The sequence below is a fragment of the Hylobates moloch genome, unplaced genomic scaffold, assembly GCF_009828535.3.
Source record: "Hylobates moloch isolate HMO894 unplaced genomic scaffold, HMol_V3 SCAFFOLD_15, whole genome shotgun sequence".
Classification (NCBI taxonomy): Eukaryota; Metazoa; Chordata; class Mammalia; order Primates; family Hylobatidae; genus Hylobates; species Hylobates moloch.
In genome coordinates, this window is record NW_026652290.1 from 62,035,130 (window position 1) to 62,053,795 (window position 18,666).

At 36.5% G+C, this 18,666-nt stretch overlaps 1 protein-coding gene across 20 annotated transcripts in view; it reads right to left on the reverse strand.

Annotated features, from left to right (window-relative positions):
• EHBP1 (EH domain binding protein 1) overlaps positions 1 to 18,666 on the reverse strand; it is a 399,042-nt gene that overhangs the window by 277,429 nt on the left and 102,947 nt on the right. For 19 of the 20 annotated variants that reach the window (XM_058429082.1, XM_058429086.1, XM_058429083.1 and 16 more), the window contains one exon: positions 11,992 to 12,045. In XM_058429082.1, the coding sequence (XP_058285065.1) occupies positions 11,992 to 12,045 (54 nt within the window). Of the gene's footprint in view, positions 1 to 11,991; positions 12,046 to 18,666 lie in introns of those variants that run through there. The other variant, XM_058429087.1, reaches the window with a different exon arrangement.

Sequence of the window (18,666 nt, forward strand, 5' to 3'; positions counted from 1 at the left end):
GTGTGGAAGGGAAGTGTCAGGTTGGAGCCCCTACACAGAGTCCCCAGTGGGGCACTGCCTAGTGGAGCTGTGAGAAGAGGTCCACCATCTTCCAGACTCCAGAATGGTAGATCCACTGAGAGGTTGCACTGTGCACCTGGAAAAGCCACAGACACTAAACAACAGCCCATGAAAGCAGCCAGGAGGGGGGTTGTACCCTGCAAAGCCACAGAGGTGGAGCTGCCCAAGGCCATGAGCACCACCTCTTGCATCAGCATGATCTAGTTGTGAGAAATGGCATCAAAGGAGATCATTTTGGAACTTTAAGGTTTAATGACTGCCCTTTTGGATTTTGGACTTGCATATGGCCTGTATCCCCTTTGTTTTGGTCAATTTCTCCCATTAGGAATGGGTGTATTTACCCAACGCTCATACCCCCACTGTATCTAAGAAGTAACTAACTTGCTTTTAATTTTACAGGCTCATAGGTGGAAGGGACTTGCCTTGTCTCAGATAAAACTTTGGACTTAGACTTTTGGTTAATGCTGGAATGAGTTAAGAGTTTGGGGGACTGTTGGGAAGGCATGATTTTGTTTTCAAACGTGAGGACATGAGATATGGGAGGGGCCAGGGACTGAATGATATGGTTTGGCTGTGTCCCCACCCAAATCTTATCTTGAATTGTAATAATCTCCACATGTCAAGGGTAGGACCAGGTTGAGATAACTGAATTATGGGGGCAGTTTCCCCCATACTGTTCTTATGAGTTCTCAGGAGATCTGATGGCTTTACAAGGGGCTTACCCCCTTTGCTTGGCACTCATTCTGTCTCCTGCCACCCCATGAAGAGGTGCCTTCCTCCATGACCTTAAGTTTCCTGAGGCCTCCCCACCCATATGGAACTGTGGGTCAATTAAACCTCTTTTCTTTACATTATAAATTACCCACTCTCAGGTATGTCTTTATTAGCAGTTTGAGAACAAACCAATACAACTACTACTAGTTTTATCAGAGAAAAAAACTTACAATACAGAAAGATAGAAACTGTCAGATACCTCTAGGAATACACATAGCCATGTCTGAAAAGCTACACTTAAAACATTGTTGATAATTTCAGTCCATATTAACTGGTCTATCTCTAATCTCTATTGTACTTTTCAGCTATCATTACACATTTACCATAGTACATATCACCTTACTCTTGTCTCACATGCATATCCCTCAAACCAAAATTAATATCTGAGTGGAGGTGTTCTCTTGTATCCCCCATAGTAGTTAATATAGCACTAGGCTGTAAATCTAGTGCCTAGGACAATAAATGTTTGATGATTGAGTGAGTGCCTAAATGGTAAAATGCATGGGTTTCAGAGTTTGAAGACATGGGTTTGAGGCCAGGCTAAGCTGCTTTCTGTGTGTTCTTGGGCGAGTCACTTAATTTCACTGAGTAAAATCATAATAACGTCCACTTTAGAAATGTTTCATAGAGATGAAATGTCCCATTTTATTTGAAAATGCTTTGTATTCTTTAACAAAACATATCGAGTATCATTTATGATTTATGAAGTTATTAACTGATCAGTTGATATAGTTTAATTTTATTTTAAGAGGCAGGTGAAGCAAGATCTTAAAGTTAACATCACACTGGCCTAAGTAATTTTAGAAAGAAAAGTAACTTAACATATGGTTAAGTTATTATAACCCTAGAAAAATCAACCACTCTTTAAAAAGTGAAATATAAAAGAAAGTAATCTAGTGAACGACATGCTGTTCCACAGAGGCCTCTCTTGCCTCCAGACCTCTGCTCAAGCTGCTCCAGCCACCTGAAGCACCCTACAAATCCAATGCAGACAACTACCAAAAGTACTTAATCTCCTATCTGAAATCTCTCATTTGGATTTTAGGAAGGAAATACAATGCCTTTACCATATATATACTACAGCACACTCCCAGTGAAGTCTGAGGCAGTCTGACTAAATAATCAAACATATTATTTTTGCAGCAAAACGAATAAACATTTACACTAAGTGGAATAAATACCACGAATAGCTTCATCTTGGGTAAGGTCAGGTTTTGCCACCAAATGAATTTGAATCAAATTTCCAAAAAATTAAAAAATTATAAACATCTTAGGTAGAGATTTTGGATTTTGAAGTTACAGAAAAAGGATTGTAAAAACTTTATTTTTTAGGGTTTCAATTTATATATCACTTTCAATAGAAAGCCTCCCCTAACCCACCAAGACTGCATTAAGTACTCTTTATATGGGAACATAAAACATCCTAAACTTAATCTTCATAGTGGTTGCCTGTTTCCCCACTCCAGACTGTAGAATACCGGAAGTCAGAGACCATACCTTTTTCACCATTACACTCTCAGTACGTAGCAAGTATCTGTCACATGATATCTATTTATTAAATACTGGTTGGATAAATAAGCAATTATGAGTAATAAGTAATCCTGTGAATTTTTATACTATTGCAGTACTTGATCTGTAACGCATGATCAATGTCAATAAAGATGAATCTCCAAATACTGAACAGGGACAAAACTCAGAAAAACAGAACCAGAAAACAAGAACACTGTAATAGTATGAAAACAGTGCTCTGTTGCTAAAAAATGGAACTTTCCCTTAAAATGTGTTAGCTAGGACATTTCACAAATTAAACTGCTATGTGAAATAAATTATCTGGCATGTAATTTTTATTTACTATTTTAACATAGAGTTTCTTGCATTACACAAAGATAAATACAGTACAGTTGACAGGCTCAAAGCATGCATGATCATTCTTAGGCATACCTCTTTTTTTAAGTGCAACAAAAGTTTCTCCATTATTTTATTTAAAGTTAAAGGATGATTTGAGAATAAAGGAGATGGGATTTTTCCTCTAGAAGCACAATCTGAAAGATTTCTGAATTAGAACAGCACATTAAATACTTAACATTAACGGAAACTAAGGAGGAAATATATATATATATATACATGAAATTTCTCTGAAATGTAACCAAAATAAGATTTAGTTAGCTAAAAATTTTTCATTTAACTCCTAGTCATATCTATTATACCCTGCCTAATTTACACAGACAGCCAGTCACCATTCCCATAATCATATACAATAGAAAGTTGACAGGATAATTAAAAGACTAAAAAAGCCTGTCTGAACCATGAGCTTCCTACTCTTAATTCAGGAGTTTAATTCTGAGGGGGTTATAAAAGAAGCTTTGTTGCTTCTTATAGAGTCAATTTTTTTTCTTTGTAGAAACAAGAATAATATCGCTTTTTAAGAATCAAGATAATATTGAATGTGCAGCCTAGAGAGATCATCTAAAAGGCAGTTAAGTTAAAAAAAAAATTCTTTGCTGGTAGGTCACCTTTTCTGACATGCCAGTAACTCTTAACCACGTTTTAAGCTGATGATGTTCAAGTGGACTTCATTATTTATAGAAGAAATGATATAATATCTGAAATGTACTTTAAATCTGGTAAAGCAAACAACAGAAAAATAGAAGAATTGATGAAATAAGTTTGAAAAAAATACTGAAGATTATTGAGCCAGGAGACGTGTACTTAGAGATTTAGTATATTATTTCTTCTATTTTTGTGCATATCTGAAAAATAACCAAAAAAGTTAAGTTGAAACTAAAAATAAAAAACTGGATCTTGATTAGATTTATCCAAATTGCTACATTTGTATGAAAGACAAGATGAGCAGAGGTCCTCTATACATTGCTTTCAAATTTCTGAAATATTTAGAAATCCAAAAGGGTCTAAGACTCTGGGACTGTAAGAAAAGAACATGGTTGAGAAGTTTATACCAAAAGAATGGCCTAAAAGAGATCTAACAATACAGGGCTCTTTGATTTATCATTCAAATGTATTCTGGTTAGCACTGTGTAGAACAATACTCTCTCAGCAAGTAGCCATAAGCACGTGAATTTTCTTGCCATTCAGCAAGAGTGAGAGAATTCACTTTCTTCCTTGATGAAACTGCAGTCAATAGGGTGAGGAAAGGACTGGTTTCCCTACACACAAAGTTGAATGAACTACAGGAAAAATTAAAGTTTACTGTATATATAAATAGTATATAATACTAACAAATACAGATAAATGGGCATTACTGACTAAACCATTCTTAATTACTGGATTAATAGAAGAACAAAAAGTGGAGTATGCTGCCTAGTGGAAATTTGATTAGGTTCAAGTGAGTTAACTAGGCCACATTTCCAGAGGGGGTGGAACATTAAATGGAATGCTATAAACAGGACTATATTAAGGTAAATGCTGCCGTACCCTAAAAAGGCTGAGCCATCTCTACTGATACTTAGATTATAAATTGACTCCATGGTGGAAGAGGGGTACTGCTAATGTTTGTGATGTGGTATTCTCATGTGCACTAGACACTCTTTAGACCTTTGGAAATGTATTCTTGAAAGGCTTGGGGCTGAAAAGATAATCCCAGTTTGGAGCTACAGGAGAAAGTGCAAGCTACAGTTTCTGAAAAAGATATCCAGTCTTTCCCCAGACATTGAAGTGAGATGCCTTGATTGAGGTGACACAGAAAAAAAAAAACAACTAAAGGAGAGAAGTAGCATTTATATACTTTTTTTCTCTGAAAGAAAAAGTAGAAGTAATTTATCAGAATTGTTATTTTGTGAGATCAAGAGATTGACTTGATTTTGGAGAAGGATTCAAACTTAAATTTAATAAGGTCAGAAACACTGTGATTTTATATTGTTTACATTGTATTATTTGAGCTATTATATCATCTCTGTTCTTGGTATAGTCTTCTTAGGTGAGTTTAGTTGGGCAAGTAATCCTGTTCAACGTAATCCAACAAAAGAAACAAAGCAGAGGAGCATTTACACTACTGCCTTGGATTTTTTTTTTTTTGACAGGGTCTCACTCTGTCGCCCAGGCTGGAGTACAGTGGCGCAATGAGAGCTCATTACAGTCTCAACCTCCCAGGCTCAACCAATCCTCTTGCCTCAGCCTCCTGAGTAGTTGGGACTACAAGCACGCATCACCACAGCCCAGCTACTTTTTGACATTTTGTAGAGAAAAGGTCTCACTATATTATATTGCCCATGGTAGTCTTGAACTCCTGAGATCAAGCAATACTTCCACCTCGGGTTCCCAAAGTGTTAAGATTCAGGCGTGTGCTACCAGGCCCAGCCATCTGCCTTGGAATTAACATAATTCATTTAGCCCATCGCCATTCACTTAAAAGTCTTCCGGAGGTAACATCAAACAAACAGCAATAAAAAAGGGACTGGTGGAGCCCTGGAGGAGCCAAACTTCCTATCTCATGGGTCACAGTTGGAAATAGTGGGAAAGACTGGATAGTGAATAGGTAGCACCAAGAAAATACATTTTCATACCTCACTGATCTCCATGGAGGACGAAGAACCAAGTTAATCTTATGCCTACTATTACATTCATTGGGTTAACAGTTACAAAACAAAAAGCAGATGTCTATTAATCTTTACTGGGGGAGCTCATGTTTTCTGTTGGTTTTGTTTTTCCTCTTTCAATTACTTTTGCTATTTCTTTCCTCTACTTAGAATGCCTTTTTTGCCTAACTTCCTTTTTTCGTCAAGACTAAACTCTGTAGCCACTTCCTCCAGGAATTATTCCCTGACTCTGCCCTCCATTACTGTCCTGTAGTACCCTATGAACATTTTTATTTTTTTCCTTGCAGTTCTTTCTTTACCTCTCTGACACTTCACTACTTTATAAGCTTCTTGAGGACAGGTTATCTTATGTCATCAAATATAAGTTATCATTGGTTTAAAGATGATATATCATTATTTTATATAGCAATAAGAAAGCAAAACTAACAAACAAAAAACTAACAGTTATAACCGTGGGACATCCTAGATATAAGATGATCCCAATTTCACAGAAAAAAATGTGGGAGAAAAAACCATGAATCTCAGAATCAAAATTCTGCATGTCTTAACTGACTTTGCATCTTCAATAACCACCAAATGTCTGGGCATATAGAAAATCCATATTAAAATATTGCAGAATGGTTGGATAAATTACTGAATGGATTCAATCTGATTGGTGCCTTTCATCAATATGCTTTTAATGTATTAAAATAAAACAGTGGAATCAGAAAAATAAAATTTTTTAGATTTTAAAAACCAACACCAGCTGGGTGTGGTAGCTCATGCCTGTAATCTCAACACTCTGGGAGGCCGAGGTGGGAGTACTGCTTGAGCTCAGCAGTTCAAAACAGCCTGGTCAACAAAGGGAGACCCTGTCTCTACAAAATAGAAAATTAGCCAGGTGTAATGGTGTGCACCTGTAGTCTCAGCTACTAGGGAGGCTGAGGCAGGACGATCACTTGAGCCCAGGAGTTCAAGGTTGCAGTGAGCCATGATCACAACACTGCACTCTAGCCTGGGTGACAGAGCAAGACCTTGTCTCAAATGTAAAAACAAGAAACTAAAACCTATGGATATAATTTACAAATGTAATAGTTCTGGATTTAATTGGGTAATCTAAAACACTAGGAAGAGAAAAAAATTTTTGTTTTCTAAATATAACTGTTGTGGCTTCATATTTTTAAAAAACCCTACAATGTCAATTGTCTGGATGAACAGCTGTTATTCTATTACAGTAGATAAAAATGAAACATAGTGTTTTATAGTATCCATTCTTGATTATCTACACTAATAAGTAAATGGATTGTAAATAATCCAAAAGAAATACTTGTTCTTAATCCTAGATTAAATTTATAAGCGGAAGATATCCTAAATCAAAAGATAAAAGGAAAAATATTTTAAGTTTAGTCCAAGTGAGATGTTACAAGTTGCCTTGTCATTGCTTTGAGATAACGGTAAAGTCTAGAAATCATTGAGAGGTGTAAGTGGTATAAAGGAGTGGAAAAACTAAAATCCTGCAACAATAAAATTTAGAAATCTAGTTTTCTTTCCTTTATATTTTTCTGTGTCCTCTAGAAAGGAACATTATAAAAATAGCTACTCCTTACCAAGCTAGATGCTTTACATACATTATTTCCAATCTTCAATAACCTGTGTAGATATTAATACCATCATTTTATACATGACTACATGGAAGCTGTGAAATATTAAATGACTTATCTAAGGTTGCATAGCCAGTAAGTGGCAGAACTACCTCTAAAATTTCAACTCTGAAGTTTCTGGTCCAAAGAAGAAAGCTCAGACAAAACGGAGAAATCAGAAACAAGAGAACCAATAAAATGAAAATAGCATTATCTCGATTTGCACAAAGAAGCAGTAAGGTTGCCTTGAGAAAAAATATTAAGAATTCTAGTGACTGACAAATTCTAGAATTCCATTTTATAATGTCTAACAGTAGTGAAATAATTAATCCAAATAACTTCTAAACTGTATATAAACAATAAAGACTACCTTCACTAATCTGATACATATGTTCTTCATAGGCTTACTACTACAGAAGACTGATTAAAAGCTTCCCTATGAGTCTACAATTTCAAATGATCTCTTTTCATCTTTCTTATTAAGGTAGCCAGTTACTGCAGTATGGGTTAAGGGCAAAGGCCGTGGAGAAAGACAAGACTGGATAAAATCCCAACCTGTTAGCTATATAACTGTGGGCAAGTTACTTAACCTCTCTAAACCTCACTTTCTTTACCTGTAAAATAGGGTTATATCTGACTCACACCAGAGTTGTTATAATGAGCAAATGAGATAATGTCTATAAAGCATTCTATTATACATAGTACCTGGTACATAGTAAGGGTCCAATAAATTTGTTACAGTGATATATATTTGGAGACTTCTGTCTTATTGGGATATTTTATATTAAATATAACTTCACTCTTTGTTACTAATGCTACTACTGGACATTACGGTTAAAGTCTCACCATTTCTTTATTAACTGTGGGGTTGTAACACAATGTGCAAAGAAACGAAAGGTATTACAATTCCATTCAAAGAGCATACCTTTTCAGTGTCAGGACAATATACCAACAGAACTTCTAACAAAACCCAGATTTTACAAGACAAAGAGAAGAACTTTAGCTCTTTGAAATTCACTAATTCTTTTGTATGAAATGTGAAAGCACATTAAAATGTAAGGGAAAGTGTAACATTGTAACATGTTATTGCTACATGATGATCCGCAAAAGTCAATTTCATCATTCACCACTGAGGGGAGCTATAACCTAGGAGAGGTTTACATATAGAATGCTAAGGTTATTTTAAAACTTTCCCATACCTTACAATATTCATTTCATCAGCTCTCTTATTAAAATATATTTTAAATAAATTTGACAAGCATACCCCAATTCTCTTTTGGAGACCTTAGAAATAATAAGGTGGCTCATTATAACTATGTAATCATAAAGACGGGGGATCCTTACCCTCTTCCTTTTTTCTCTATAGCATTTATGTAACCTAATATGCATTTAGCATACGTTATGTATTTATTTTATCTAACACACTAAATCTTTCATACACTAATTTTTATCCTCCTCTCTCATACACACACACACACACACACACACGAGTGTAAACTACACAGTGAAGAGATTTGTTAACTTGTTATCTGGTTTTGTTTTGTTTTGTTTTGTTTGAGACAGCGTTTCACTTAGTCATCCAGGCTGGAGTGCAGTGTCACGATCACAGCTCACTGCAGCCTTGACCTCCTGGGCTCAAGCAATCCTCCCACCTCAGCCTCCTGAATAGTCAGGACCATAAGCATATGCCACCATGTCCAGTTAATTTTTTTTATTTTTTTGTAGACTGAGTCTCCTTTGTGTTGCCCAGGCTGGTCTCGAATCATCTGTTTTATACACCACTATTTCCAATGCCTAGAACAGTATCTAGCACATAATACACGCTCAATGAATACTTAAGAGCTGAATGAATGAATACTGAATCATCTATTTAAAAGGTTAAAAATCTCACATTAGATTATGTCAAGTAAAGCAAACTGCTAATACTTGAAAAATGCAATGTCTACTTATATCAAATTTTGGTTTAAAGAAAATGTCTAAGAACATTTCTTTCTTCCTTCCTTTTCTCTTCTTTTTTTTTTTTTTTTTTTTGAGACAGAGTCTTGCCCTGTCGCTCAGGCTGGAGTGCAGTGGCACGATCTTGGCTCACTGCAACCTCTGCCTCCCAGGTTTAAGTGATTCTCCAGCCTCAGCCTCCTGAGTAGCTGGGATTAGAGTCATGCACCACCACACTTGGCTAATTTTTGTATTTTAGTAGAGACGTGGTTTCACCACGTTGGCCAGGATGGTCTCCAACTCCTGACCTCAAGTGATCCACCCGCCTTGGCCTCTCAAAGTGCTGGGATTACAGGTGTGAGAGACTACGCCCAGCCTATTTATTTAATCCCATAGATGGTAATACAGACAAATCTCATGAGATTGGCTTATGTAAGTTCAATAAAGTTGATCAGAAGAGCTCCTACTGTAACAGCATATGGATCCTTCACATGCTGTTTTACTGCCTCTAGGGTCTACTTTTCAAATTTTCTTCAGTATAGTTGATGGATGTTACTCACGTTATTCTTCTCTCTTTTTTTTTTTTTTTGAGATGGAGTCTTGCTGTATCACCTAGGTTGGAGTGCAGTGGCGCGATCTCAGCTCACTGCAACCTCCATCTCCCTCGTTCAAGCAATTCCCCTGCCTCAGCCTCCTGAGTAGCTGGGATTACAGGCGCACGCCACCAAGCCCAACTAATTGTTTTGTATTTTTAGTAAATATGGGGTTCCACCATGTTGGCCAGACTGGGCTCGAACTCCTGACCTCAGGCAATCTGCCTGCCTTGGCCTCCCAAAGTGCTGGGATTACAGGTATTCTTCTCTTAAAAAGAATAATCCTTACAGGATTTATAACAGTTCACGGAGTTTAACTATACCATTTATTCAGTCACTCCTTCAACAAATATTTATTGAGAAGCTACTACCCCAAAGGTAGTATGGTTTAAAAAAAAACTGTGGTAGATACAGAGATAAATGAAATAAAACTTTTCCCTTGTTAAATCTACTTATGCAAGCAGGGGTCCTGTACACATCTCAGAAAACTGGCCTAGATTTTCCAGAGCAGGTAAAAAGAGTTAATACACCTAGATAGAGAATAAAAATTATTCTCAAATCTCACTATACAGGAGTTGATATTGGCAGAAAGAAATTAATGTCCTCCTGAAAACTAAAGAGGGAGATCTACCCCATTCTCGTCTATCTTCCAGGTGAGAATATAGCACTTCCTTTGTTTTGTTTGTCTTGTTTTTGGTTTAATTACATAAACTCATCCTTTTGATATAGTTCATAATTTATGATAGTTGCCCTAATTTAGAGTATATAAATTAGTATATTCTCTTGAGTTAATGTATTTCAAATGCTTTGGTCATAACATGTGCATCTGTGCTCTTTCCCATGCCTTAAGAATATAGCAATTTCACAATCCTTCTGAAATCTCATAACTTTATAATATGAAAGTAAATCTATAATGGACCTGATCTCACTACCAAACTTCTCAGCTCTTTAGTCCTAAACATGGCCCAGTTACTGCTGGGGAATAAACAAATAATTCCGTTTGTCACTGATATACATAACAAAGTCAGGCATAGAAAGGAAGAATATTACACAAAGCATGTGATAAGCCTGTTATAAATACATTTTAGAACTTTAACAATTATCATGATGAACAGTCATGATAATGATGGCAATGGTAAAACCTAATATTCACTGAAAATTATTTAATCTTCAAGCAACCCTATAACTGTATGACTGAGAATTTAAGAAATTTCCCAATGATCACAGAGCTTATAAGTAGAAGAGATAGGACTTGAAATCAGGTTTATCTGATTCCTGCCATCTATATTATTTTCAATAGATTTCTGTGAATCTAATGTATTAATAAATGTTTGGAGAGAAGGAATGTTAACATATTTTCCATTTCATCCTATGTCCACTCCCTTATTTGACAGATTTTCCAAGAATTCCAAGCCTACATTATGAATCACTATATTTGGATGGGCTGTCTTCTTTAACTCCCAGTAAATAAACATTTATTGAATACCTGCTATACGCTTTCTAGTCACTTGGGATTCCACAATATGTAAATTAACTTAAGATGATTGTTAAGGTACCAATCTAGGATCTCTCAACCCAAATAAACAGTTAAAGCCCCGCCTTTCTTTCCTTCCTTCCTTCCTTTTCTCTCCTTCTCTTTCTTCCTCCCTCCCTCCCTTCCTCCTTTCCCCCTTCCTCCCTCTCTTTCTCTCTCTTTCTTTCCTTCTTTCTCTCTCTCTCTTTCTTTCTTTCTTGATGGAGTTTCACTCTTGTCACCCAGGCTGGAGTGCAATGGCACAATCTCGGCTCACTGCAACCTCTGCCTCCCAGGTTCCAGCGATTCTCCTGCCTCAGCCTCCCAAGTAGCTGGGACTACAGGTGCCCGCCACGATGCCCGGCTATTTTCTGTATTTTTAGTACAGACAGGGTTTAACCACTTTGGCCAGGCCAGTTGCAAACTTCTGATCTCAGGTGATCTGCCTGCCTCAGCCTCCCAAAGTGCTGGGATTACAAGCATGAGCCACCACACCTGGCCCACATACTTTATTTTTATTTTTTTAAAGATTTCAAAGGTCATTCATGGTTTCGTCCAACACATGTTTAGATGAGTATCTGCTATGTGATAAGCACTATGCTAGATGCTGATAGATAAAAAGATGAATAAGACATGGGCTTGCCCTTAAACCCCAAACAGAATATATATATATATATATTTATATATATAATACACATATATACACACATACATACAAACATACATATAATTTGGTATTGAAGACTTACAGTGTTAATAAAAGCATTTCTTACAAGTAATTTTGTTATTGGCTATCATTTCACTAAAAAAATTCTAAAAGCTACAAATCACTATTTAATTTTCTTAAGGCAACATTTTTCCTACCACCAAAATGCCAATGTACCTTAATAATGCATATATAAAGTTGAAAATGTGAAAGGTGAAGGAATTTGCCATTAGCTTACATTTTCTATGACAAATGTCCACTCTTTGTCTTCAAATTCTTCTGCATGAGGATCCTGTAACAAAAGCAAAATATGAAACGGAATTGAAATACATGTCTTTAGTCCAATAAATCCAATTAAGAAAATACATATAGCCTTGTTTTTAGCTTTTACTAGCTTTTAAAAATGGAGAGGCAGAATAGCCTACTCTTTTCTTTTGCATTATTTTTATTATAATTTTTCTAACTTATATTTTAGGTTTGGGGTATATGTGCAGGTTTGTTACATAGGTAAATTCATGGCACAGGAGTTTGTTGTACAGATTATTTTCTCACCTAGGTACGAATCCTAGTACCCAATAGTTATTTTTCCTGCTCCTCTCCCTCCTCCCACCCTTCACCCTTCAACTTCCGATAGGCCGCAGTGTCTGTTGTTCCCTTCTTTGTGTTCATGAGTTTTCATCACTTAGCTCCCACTTATAAATGAGAACATGCAGTATTTCGTTTCCTGTCCCTGCAATAGTTTGTGAAGGATAATAGCCTCCAGCTCCATCCATGTTCCAGCAAAAAGCATGATCTCGTTCCTTTTTATGGTCGCATAGTATTCCACTGTATACATATACAATATTTTATTTAGTCTGTCACTGATGGGCATTTAGGTTGATTCCATGTCTTTGCTACTGTGAATAGTGCTGCAATGAATTTACACATGCATTTTCTTCACGGCAGAATGATTTATAGTCCTCTGGGTATATAACCAGTAATGGGATTGCTGGGTTGAATGGTCCTTCTGCCATTAGCTCTTTGAGGAATCGCCATACTGCTTTTCACAAAGGTTGAACTAATTTACATTCCTACTACCGGTGTATGAGTGTTCCCTTTTCTCCACAACCTTGCCAGCATGTTATTTTTTGACTTTTTAATAATAGCCACTCTGACTGGTGTGAGATGCTATCTTGTGATTTTGATTTGCATTCCTCTAATGATCACTGATGTTGAACATTTTTTCATATGCTTGTTGGCTACATGTATGTTTTTTGAAATCTGCCTGTTCTTGTCCGTTGCCCACTTTTTAATGGGGTTGTTTTGTTTTTTTCTTGTAAATTTAAGTTCCTTAGAGATGCTGGATATTAGACCTTTGTCAGATGCACAGTTTGCAAATATTTTCTCCCATTCTGTAGGCTGTCTGTTTACTCTGTTGATAGTTTCTTTTGCTGTGCAGAAGCTCTTGTTTAATTAGATCTCATTTGTCAACTTTTGCTTTTGTTGTAATTGCTTTTGGTGGCTTTGTCATGAAATCTTTGCCAGTTCCTATGTTCAGGAAGGTATTGCCTATGCTGCCCTTCAGGGTTTCTATAGTTTTGAGTTTTACATTTAAGTCTTCAATTCATCTTGAGTTGATTTTTGTATATGGTGTAAGAAAGGGGTCCAGCTTCAGTCTTCTGCATATGGCTAGCCAGTTATTCCAGCACTATTTATTGAATAGGGAGTCTTTTCCTCATTGCTTGTTTTTGTCAGCTTTGTCAAAGATCAGATAGTTGCAGGTGTGTGGCCTTGTTTCTGGGCTCTCTATTCTGTTCCATTAGTCTACATGCCTGTTTTGTTTTGTTTTGTTTTGTTTTTTACCAGTACCATGCTGTTTTGGTTATTATAGCCCTGCAGTATAGTTTGGAGTCAGGTAGCATGATGCTTCCAGTTTTGTTCTTTTGGCTTAGGATTGCCTTGGCTATTCAGACTTTTTGGTTTCATATGAATTTTTAAAAGGTTTTTTCGAGTTCTGTGAAGAATGTCATTGGTAGTTTGATAGGAATAGCATGGAATCCGTAAATTGCTTTGGGCAGTATGGCATTTTAATGATATTTGTTTTTCCTATCCATAAGCACTGGAATGTTTCTCCACTTGTTTGTGTCATCTCTGATTTCTTTGAGCAGTGTTTTGTAGTTTTCATTATAGAGGTCTTTCACCTCCCTGGTTAGCTGTATTCCTAGGTATTTTATTAATTTTGTGGCATTTGTAAATGGGATTGTGTTCCTCATTTGGCTCTCGGCTTGGCTTTTGTTGGTGTATAGGAATGTTAGTGATTTTTACACATTGATTTTGTATACTAAAACTTTGCTGAAGTTATTTATCAGCTGCAGGAGCTTTTGGGCTGAGACTGTGGGGTTTTTTAGATTAGGATCATGTCATCTACAAACAGGGATAAACTGACTTCCTCTCTTCCTATTTGGATGCCCTTTCTTTCTTTCTCTTGCCTGACTGCTCTGGCCAGGACTTCCAATGCTAAGTTAAATAGGAGTGGTGAGAAAGGGCATCCTTGTCTTGTGCCAGTTTTCAAAGGGAATGCTTCCAGCTTTTGCCCGTTCGATATGATGTTGGCTGTGGGTTTGTCATCGATAGCTATTATTTTGATATATGTTCCTTCAATACCTAGTTTTGAGAGTATTTAACACAAAGGGATGTTGAATTTTATCAAAAGCCTTTTCTACCTCTATTGAGATAATCATGTGGTTTTTATCTTTAGTTCTATTTATGTAATGAATCACATTTATTGACTGGCGTTATGTTTAATCAACTTTGCATCCTGAGGACTAAGCTGACTTGATTGTGGTAGATTAGCTTTTTGATGTGCTGCTAGTATCAGTTTGCCAGTATTTTACTGAGGATTCTTGCATCGATGTTCATCAAGGATATTGGCCTGAAGTTTTCTTTTGTTGTGTCTCTGCCAGGTTTTGTTATTAGGATGATGTTGACCTCATAGAATGAGTTGGGAAGGAGTTTCTCCTTCTCGATTTTTTAGAATAGTTTTGGTAGGAATAGTACCAGCTATTCTTTGTATATCTGGTAGAATTCGGCTGTGAACTCATCTGGTCCTGGGCTTTTTTTGGTTGGTAGGCTATTTATTACTGATTCAATTTTGAAGCTCATTATTCGTCCCTTTCAGGGAATCAATTTCTTCCTGGTTCACTCTTGGGAGGGTATATGTGTCCAGGAATGTATCCATCTCTTCTAGGTTTTCTAGTTTGTGGGCAAAGCAGTGTTCATAGTAGTTTCTGATGGTTATTTTCATTTCTCTGAGGTCAGTGGTAACAGCCTCTTCATCATTTCTAATTGTGTTTATTTGGCTCTTCTCTCTTTTCTTATTAGTCTAGCTAGCAGCCTATCAATCTTAATTTTTTCAAAAAACCAACTTCTGAATTTATTGATCTTTTGAATGGGTTTTCATTTTCTATTTCCTTCAGTTCAGCTCTGATTTTGGTTACTGCTTGTCTTCTGCCAGCTTTGGAGTTGATTTGTCCTTGCTTCTCTAATTCTTTCAGTTGTGATGTTAGGTTGTTAATTTGAGATTTTTCTAACTCTTGATATGGGTATTTAGTGCTTTGAATTTCCCTCTTAACACTGCCTTAGCTGTGTCCCAGTGATTCTGGTCTGTTGTATCGTTGTTCTCATTAGTTTCAAATAACTTCTTGTTATCTGCCTTAATTTCATTATTTACCCCAAAGTAATTCCAGAGCATGATGTTTAATTTCCATGTAAATGCATGGTTTTGAGTGATTTTCTTAGTCTTGACTTTTTTTTTTTTGACAGAGTCTTGCTCTGCTGTCCAGGCTGCAGTGCAGGGGTGTGATCTTGGTTCACTGCAACCTCCACCTCCTAGGCTCAAGCGATCCTCCCACCTCAACCTCCTGAGTAGCTGGGACTACAGGCACACACCACTGTGCCCAGCAAATCTTTTGTATTTTCAAAAGAGACAGGGTTTTGCCATGTTGCCCAGGCTGGTCTTGAACTCCTGAGCTCAAACGATCTCCTTGCCTCAACCTCCCACAGTGCTGGGATTACAGGAATGAGCCACTGCACCTGGTCCGTTTTTTTGTATTTTTTGTAGAGATGGGGTTTCACCATGTTGCCCAGGCTTGTCTTGAAGTCCTTGGCTCAAGCGATCCACCCACCTCAGCCTCCCAAAGTGTTGGGATTACAGACATGACCCACTGTGCCTGGTCATACCCTACTTTTATAATACTTCCATAATTTATCTAAATCATAATCATTATTTAGTATTAAGAAATCCTCTATTTTATTTTTGTTGATGCATATCACTATCTTCCATCACTAAATCTACCTGATCAGAGACAGATAAGCCAGTAAACAGACTATTAAGAAGCAGCTTATTAAGATATTAAATGCTAACATAAAGCCCTGCCTTCATTTTTATACCTGTATGTATCTTAAACTAAAAGTATCACTAGAGGCAAAGTTTTCTTCAGTGCAGAGGTTAAACAGCTGGAATTTCAAAGCACTAAAAGGGACTTGACAATCTAGACAAAATGGCAAATCAGCAGGGCTACTGATGCCCTTCCTCTTACCTCTCCCTCATTAATCCCAGAAACACCTAGAAACCTGAGAAAGGGTAATGATGGATCCTACAACCAAATGTAACCTTTCTTTTTTTCTTTTTTTCTTTTTTTTTTTTTTAATGAAGCACACTTTTGCAAGCATTTATTTGAGAAATATTTATTGGGCACTTAGTATATAAGGGATTGTAGAGATGTTACATGGATTCAAAGACAGTTGTCCTTGCCTTCAAAGACAAACACAGTAGTTCTAAATCCAACTAAATGTATGATGAATGAAATAAATGATTTTACCAGAGATTAGAAAATGACACACTACTTCTTACAAGAATGAACAAGAAAAACTTCATGAGAGAGAAAACATCTGGGCTGGGTGGGATTATATAAGATTTCCACAGATTTTAGAGTAAGTAAAGGCAAAAGGCAACAAAGTATAAGAAACAGAGAGAAAAGTAGTGGGGTCATATTACATGCCCATTTAACTTACTCAAGTTCACTCCATGTATCAGACAGAGGTGAGGTAGGAATGGAGGTATCAAGAGAATGAGAGACTATCTCAATAAAGCATGCTTTTGGCTCAACATTGCACTCTAAGATTGAGCATACATGGATGGGAGATGGACTCTGATATTTCCCTACTGTGTCTCTCAGGTTCCATGTTTCTTACAGAGAAACATCTTATTTATGATTGATTCCACTTTGGTCTACTAATGATCTGCTATTTCTATTGCCATAGTTGAGAACGTACCTAGGCTATTTCAAGATGAACGTGACGGCAGCATTCTCTCAGTCTCTCTGATCTCCATTCAATCTTGTACACAGATTAATTTTCCCAAACCACAGTTCTGACCATATCAGTACCAACTCAGATTTCTTTAACAACCCCTACAACTTATGAGATAAATTCCAAACTCCTTAGTTACTTCTTATGTCTATTTACTCATTTTCTAGTATAATAGCATGGCAGCTGGCTGAGTTTGAGCTGTATTGAAGCAACTATTTTTATGAGTAAATTCACATAGGTAGGATAAAAACCTGCCAAAATAAGCTTCTTTGGTGGTGGTGAACAGGCAAAGGGTAGAAAGAAAAGGGAAGTGGAAAAAATATACTTAATATTTGTTTCCTCAGCTGGCTCTGCCAATAAACTGGTTTTAAGGAGAAAAAGAATTGTAAATAAAGGTTGAAAGAGCTTTTCCATGATGCACTTAGGGCACAGAGAGTATTATTTTAGAAACCAAGTAATACAGTGTGATGCAATGCAGGGGAGACATCATACCATTCTCCCTGCCTATCCCTCCCCTCTCATTTTGTATTTTGAGGAATGCAGCACAGCTCCAGCATAGCTAGTATCAAAATAATAATATAAAATATTTACTGAACTCTCACCATGTCCCAGTTCTTGTGCTAAGTGTTTTAGTCATCATAGCAACCTATGAGGTAGGTACTATCTTCACTCCCATTTAACAGAGCAGAAAAATGAAACCTAAGAGATGCAGCTTCCCACAGTGCACAACTAGTGTTTAAGCTATGTTGCTGTTCCAAGTCTGTCTGACTTTTACCCACTTTGTTGATTCAGTGTAGGCACTGTGCCCCCAGGATCTAGAAAAGTACCTGGCACATAGCAAGGCTCTCAAGAATACTGGATTAATGAAGTAATGAATATATATCTTATAAATTAATAAATATTTAACAGCACCATATACATATGACATACATTAACTCTTAAAGCAATGAAATATGTTTTAAAGCACAGATAATGTATTATCCCTAAAATAATTTTTACCAAAGAATAATTTTAATGAGACCAAGAGGCACATCTTATAGGGCCAAGTCAGTAAAAAGATGTAAAATAAGCAGCAATGATGTTCATTTCCAAGGCACTTAAAAATGGTATCTCTACATAATTAACTATATTACTGACCAGACAAAAACATTTGTAATGAGAATTGCTTCTAGCGTAATTCAATTAAGCCTTTTTTTATATCCTACTCTCCCTCTACTGTCTCCTTTCTTAGCACTGCACTAAAGAGAAAAATTAAAAATAGCTTGAAGAGCCATTGTCCTTCTCAAAATCCTAAAAGTCTTTTTAAAAAAAAATTTACTGGAAACAGCTATTTTCAATTTAACTCAAATATCAAAAGCAGGCTAAAGAAATTAATTTTTGGTTAAGTCACAGAAAAATTAAACATATTGATAACTTTCTTAAAAATCACCTCCTCTATGAGCATACCTCTGTGTATGCTACTCACTAAGGGCAAAAAGGGTTCAGAGCAGTCCTTTCCTATTTGCAAATTTCAAGATTAAGTGAATTATGAGATTTAATACAAGTTTTAAAAAGAGGAAATGTG